The sequence below is a fragment of the Cryptomeria japonica genome, unplaced genomic scaffold (genome assembly GCF_030272615.1).
Source record: "Cryptomeria japonica unplaced genomic scaffold, Sugi_1.0 HiC_scaffold_477, whole genome shotgun sequence".
Lineage (NCBI taxonomy): Eukaryota > Viridiplantae > Streptophyta > Pinopsida > Cupressales > Cupressaceae > Cryptomeria > Cryptomeria japonica.
This window is the reverse complement of record NW_026729297.1, coordinates 57,120-63,901: the sequence shown is the minus strand read 5'-3', so window position 1 is coordinate 63,901 and position 6,782 is coordinate 57,120. Positions and strand designations below refer to the sequence as shown.

Here is a 6,782-nt window from a genome sequence, read left to right as displayed (position 1 = left end):
ACTACCTCTCTTTTATTAAGTTTTGAGACCTTTATATGACTACCCTCCTTCTGTGCAACATGCCTTGGGCATATGACTCATAAATAACCCTATCTCATTATTCATATAACTATCCTTTATGACTTTTCCATTTTCAATACACCGTAATTGCCTGTTAAAAAATTTAACCTTTTCTTAGCACTTTGGCAACTCAGTACTATCATGAACCTTTATGTTTTGTCAAGCATTTATAATGGTAGCGCTATGGTTCTAAGTTTTGAAGTTGCTTTCTTCATGCAAACTAGGGACTATTCTTCAATTGCTTTTTGATAATGATTTCTTGTTTTGGTATTGGCCTTAGAATCTATGACTATGCCTAAGACTCTTTGATATTGAATTATGGGGGTCATTACTTTTAGATGACTTATTTTCACTATAAAGGTCTTTGTTAGTAGATTTGTCCTCTTTAGAATGTATTTTTTAAGATTGCATCTTTACCTTTATTTGTATTTCTTCATCATTGATGCATAGGAAAATTTGTTGTACTCTGCAATAAGAAAGAAATGAATGCAAAATGACCTATCTTTGTTTGTAAATGATCATTGGTTGCAAATCCTACTCATTACCCACCTTTACCAATTGCAATTCTCTCAACTAATCTACAAAGGCCTTTCAGAATAGATTTTCAAAAGACTATCCTTTGAATTTGACTACGATTATAATGCTTATGGTTGAGACCAATCTCATCTCTATTTGTAAGTTGTCATTGTATTTTAATGAACATTGTAGTAGACTATACCCTTCTAGAATTCTTCAGCAAGCCCTTATTGTCTATTATCCTCATGCAAAGGGAGACCAAGGAACTCAATCAAAACTAAGACCTTTTTCTTTTTGTCATCTGAGACAGTAAATTCTCATGACCATGGCTGAAAAACAAGCAAGGAAGACCAAACAAACTAGGGCCCATGACAAAGGAGACCCTCGACATGGTGGGATTGAAAAAACAAAACAGAAAAAAAAAAAAGCACTTGGGGAGATTGTGAACACCATCAAGTCAGACCCCATTACGGGCCTAGGCTTTGGCAACCCAATCACACAACATGCTTTCAGGTGGAACCCTACCCACAAAGTAACCTATTAAGATAAATTTCTCAAGCCATTCGCATGAGCTATCAAAGTCTTGGACACACAAGACAACATCAGCGTTACTAGAAGAGATACCTTGTGCAATACCTTTGGGACAAACTTACAAGGTTATTTGTTTTAGGGTGTCACGGTCGCCCATTGACAAAGCTCCAACACTGGCATCAACTATTGGGCTGAGGCTGACCAAGGCCATTAAAAGCTAAATGTGGTATGACAAGAGAAAAACACATAGTACAAGAAGCAACTAAGATAACAACCTCCAATAAATATTCAAATTTTATCTTTTGATTAATTTAAATTTCAACTTATTAATTATACTGTGTATATACATTTTATACCTTAGAAAAAACTGAAGGATGGCCCCGATTCTTTTAATTTAGATAAGCCCTTAGCAGACAGTCTCAAACCTCTCGATGACTTGCTTTAGCTCCTTCAGTATGAGACTACGAGGTGAAGTACGATGAAGGGAATAAAATTTTATTAATGAAGGCGCGCATAAAGAATTAGTGCAACGTAAGTGTGGTAATAATCCGTCCAGAAAAGGTTGTGCGAGCATAAAAATCTTTTTGAACAAAGGAAAGCATCCCGATTCAATATTTGAAAGCTAAAGTAAAAAGATTCAAAATATAAGATATTCAATTACATGTTTTTTAAACGTTGTTGTAGGCGGATCCAACCCTTTTGTATTTTCCCATGGCCATACGTTCACTCTCCTTTTCGTGGTGTTTCAGCGATTTGCCTCAACATGTGAGAACGTCTTCCTCTTTTCTGTCCTTCACGCCACGTATAACCATTAGTCTTCTTTTATATTTGTTTGTTGCGGACCAAGAGTTATAAAATGAGCGGTTGAGCATCAACACGTAGCACGTTTGAACTCGACCTTTCCACTGCCCTTGGGTTCACTTGGTTGTGTATAAATACTCTTCAACCCTTGCACCATTTCAATTCACCACCAACAATGGCGATGGCTCTTCATCATTCCCTTTTACTTATCGTCTTGTTGGCATTTGTGTCAGTGTGTTCATCGGAGAGACCATTGCCTCCCTTCCATCACAATGGAAAGCCTTTACCAGAAGCTCACCCTCCTACACTTCCCCCGCCACTTCACAAACCACAACCACACCATCCTTCTCCCTTTATTCCAAAGCCTCCACCCCTTCACAAGCCCCCATTTGAGAAGAAGCCTCCTATGAAAGGCGTTCAGCCTCCTCCACTTCCTAAGCCACAGCCACACTACTCTTCTCCATTTATTCCAAAGCCACCTCCACTTCACAAGCCTCCATTTGAAAAGAAACATCCCATGAAAGATGGTCACTTCTCTTCTCCCCCTAGTGCTCATCAATCTCCTTCCCATCCCAAAGTTAAACCACCAGTCATTCCCAAGCCTCCACCAGTGCACGGTAAGGTGCCTCCTCATACCATCAATGAGCGCCCCACTTCTTTCTCCCATGGAAAACCTCATCCTCCTCTTACTCCTCCATTTCACAAGCCAGGCTTCCCCATCTTCAATCCCTATGGCCAACTCCATCCTCCCTTGAAGAAATCTCCTCCCAAGCCAGGCTCCCCCAGCAAAGCATGGACACTACAATCCTCCTCTCATGCATAAGTCTCCTCCACCTCATCCTACTCATTAGATATTTTGTAAGTTCACGGTTCTGTTTTTACTCACTTTACATTTCCATCGCTTGGATATGTTTGTAATCGTACAAAATTTTGCTAGGCTGCTTTGCTGATTAAGTTTTCTTTTCGTTCTTGTTACAGGTAGCCAATCGTGGAAAATATATAGACCCTATGTAAAGGAGAGGTGGTTTAGATTCTACTCATCCATAGTAGTATTGTCTACTACATGATGGTTTCGCTGATGATGGGAGACATGAATTCCTTAGAAATGTTGTTATCGGTGAATACTAGAAGCTTTTCTGTGTATTATCGTATTGTCATATTGTAGATGGTGTCATATTACAATAATGAATCGTTTTTGATGGATTTTGCGTCTTAGTGCTGATGAGTACTTCCCACACTGTTAACAAATTATTCCATGCCTCTTCAATTTTATATTTGTTGTTTACATTTAAATTTTGATAAGGATTAAGTGTTAAATAATGTGATTCTCAATTACGGGAACGGGAAAAGTCTATTTAAACAATTTACTAATGTAGTTTAATATCGTTGCATTTGGGGAGGCCTGGAAGTAAAGAAAACCGCACCTGTCGAATCGATTTAAATAATGCACTAAGTTCACTTTCGTAATTTCTATTTCAACTTTTCGTCTACAATAAGAAAAAATTGATAGCCATTCAACTGTACTGTGACACCGTGACATGATTGCATTTGTAACAAAAACTGCACAACAATATGATTCTTAAAATGTTTTCAGATGTTTTAAACCGCACAACAATATTATTCTTAAAATGTTTTCGGATGTTAAAAAAGCATTATTGTTGAAATGCTTTGCACTAATGTCTGGCGTATCTACAAATAAATATGAGAGAAATCTGGATAGTTTATTGTCAGACATCCGAAATGCTATCACTTTTTTTTTCTGTTAAGTTGTCTTTTGAAGTTATTATCAACTACTTTTTGTCCCTAAAGTTGTCTTTTTTATGCCAAATACACTGTTTACGTGCTCTTTGGCTAAAGTGTTAGCTCAGAGCCTTCAGTAGATGATGGGGCGAGGAGAATTTATCTAGGATAGCATGTTATAGTTACCTTTTGTGACCACTAAATGCATTGGGCTATACTGATAAAAATAGTTTGTAGATAAGGGAGTTGTGCCATGGTCCTTGAAAGAAAGATTATAGTTGTCCTTGTTTTTTAAAGAATCTTGATAAATTTTTTATATGAGATTATGTTGTCAATAAAATTAATGTGATGATAAACAAAATATAATTTTTTTAGATGAATAAAAATAAAATGTTTAACTATTAATGATATCAGATTTCCACAATCTATAATTTTTTTGTTGTATTTTTTAGATTAAATTATGTTTGAGTATTTTATCAACATTTTGGATCATACTTCATGATACATCATGAAGATACAAAAGAACTAAAAGAGACAAAAAAATGATCAATTACAACTAGGATCAACTTATAAAAGGGAGGGACGATGGGAGGTGGCATGTAGGTCAAAGCCAAAGGAGATAATTAGAAAAAAGAAGAAAAATGTGACAATAGTTTCAATATTAAGTTTTATTTCATGTTCTAGTATTTTTTGTTATAATATAATATCTCTAGTTTCCAAATATAATAGATAGATTATATATTATTAATGCATATTATAATATGTTATATGGATAATATATTGCAAACTACATTTAGTATAATAGCATATTGATATTATAAGTTAATTTGTTCCTATTATAATATATAAATAATTATTATATTTTTAATACAGATAATATTACATTGTAATATGGTATTAACAATTTTCTCATGTTTATTCGCTCATTAGTTTATGTCATTTTAATATTTTATTTCTCATTTGAATTTTATTATTATCACTAATTCAAATTGTTTATTTTCATGTACCTTCTAAGCTTGTTCTACATTTAGTATTTTTTTCCTACCTTTACTTTTGCTTCTTCCTACTATCCCTCTCTTCTTTTATTTATCAAATTTTCCCTCTTTGCCACTTTTCTCTTCCTTTTTCTAATTCTCTCCCTTTGCTTTGAGTTATATGCCACCTCCCATCCTTCGTCCCCTTTTTAAGTTGATCCTAATCTATAAATAATAATTGTTTGTCACTCTTCGCTCTCTTGTATTCCAATGACGGATCATAGAGTGTGATCTAAAATATTGTTATAAAAACTCAAACACAATTCAATCTAGTAACATACAACATGTAATGTTTAACCATGTTTAGAATCCATTTCATAGCATGAGTCTAATTTTATTTAGCGTAAGTCTAATCTTATTTTTTTTAATTGACAAGTTTACCTAACAATTTTGTTAGCTAATTATTTTGAAAAAAAAAATTTAGTGATAGTGAAACATGGAATTTTTTTAGTTTTTATTTGCTTGGTAATGGGCCAAAGCTGAATCACTTTTGACTAGAGCTATGAACTAGTGACACCACATTTTTTAGGGGATTCATCTTCATATTTGTTTAGCAATAACATGTTTGAGTACAAAAAGACATTGAGAAGGGGGGAAGGGTGGGGGAGGGTGAATCAATATCTTATTAAATAGATGTAATTGTTTGCCTTAACTTCTTTAGATAAGACATTCATTTAAAATTTGTGACAATCATACTTTGAAATTTGTGATGCAAACTTGTTTGAACACTAACAAGAACCAACAAGATGACATTAACATTTGTTGAACAAAATTTGAAAACATCTTATAATAAGAAGGGCTTATGAAGTAATTTAAATGAATACTTAATTCTCTTTAAACTAATATGGTATACTAAATTTTTATGCATTTATCGTCATCCCAACAGTAAACATTAAAATGAATACTTGTCATGACTAGAACATAGAAACAAAATAAACCAAATAAGATATAAACTCATCACACCAAATTTATTGAGTGGAAAACCCTTAAGGGGAATTAAAAAAATCAAAAAATGCCTCACTGGCTTAAATAATAAAATGCCTCACTGGCTACAATATTTCTCTAACAATTAAATGTACTTCACTAGCAATGTGCCTCATTGGTTATTCAACAATATCATATCTTCATAGTGCTAATACAAATATAGAGTATCATCTTTGTTTCACTTTTACAACATCTTTTGATTTCGCATCACTTGAGATTCAGAAGAAAAAGTACAAAATGTCACTACAGTTCACATACAATATATCATTATGCATTTGTGAAGTATACATAGTAATATAATGTAGTGAATCTCATTCACAATGCACTGTAAATTATTTACAAAACTTTTCTCAACATTTCGTTCAAGCTCAGATACAAAACTGAAGAACGATGCCTCTATGATTACAATAAATAGTAATAAAAGATTTGTCTTTCTGATCAACCACACTCACACATTGAATGCCTTCAACATAATGCATATATAGTGTTCTCTTTTTTTGAATGGAAAGAGAACTATCTTCATAATTGTTACAACAAAATATACAACTGTCTTTCTAAAACTATTTCAATAGATCAAACTATGGTTTTCCAAATTGAATGAACAAAATGCTTTTAACTATTTTATTGTCTTTAACAGTGATCACTACTAAACAAAACTTGAGAGAAGACTATGGAGTTTTAACATATAAAGTTTTCATGTACAACAAAGAATGCTAACTCCTGAACAAGGGTTTCATGTTTAACAAAGAATTCTAACCCACAAAGAATGCTAAACCCTAGACTAGGGTTTTGAACAAGGGCAGTAATAAGACATGAAGAAAAAATTATACATTATGGACAAAAATGTAAACCCCAGTCAAGTTCCAACAAACCAAATAATCTTTGTGCAACAAAGTTAAACTCAAGGACCTCGAACTAGGGTTAAAAAACAAAACCCAAAAACTACTTTGTTAATGCAAGAAGAAGTTTTTTCAAATAAACAAACTAAAATTGTTTATTACTAGTCTAGTCAAAATAGAAACTCCACAAGATAATGAGGAAATAATACACCTATCTCTACCTCCAAAGAAATCAAATATTTTTGTGATAGAGAGCTATCTCCATTTGTATCCTAGA

General features: G+C 33.4%; 1 protein-coding gene across 1 annotated transcript; it reads left to right on the top strand.

Annotated features, from left to right (window-relative positions):
- Positions 1-2,083: 2,083 nt before the first annotated feature.
- On the top strand, positions 2,084-2,731 carry LOC131871866 (early nodulin-11-like). Its single transcript, XM_059216010.1, has one exon. The coding sequence runs from the start codon at positions 2,084-2,086 to the stop codon at positions 2,729-2,731; it is 648 nt and encodes a 215-aa protein (XP_059071993.1).
- Positions 2,732-6,782: the final 4,051 nt, after the last annotated feature.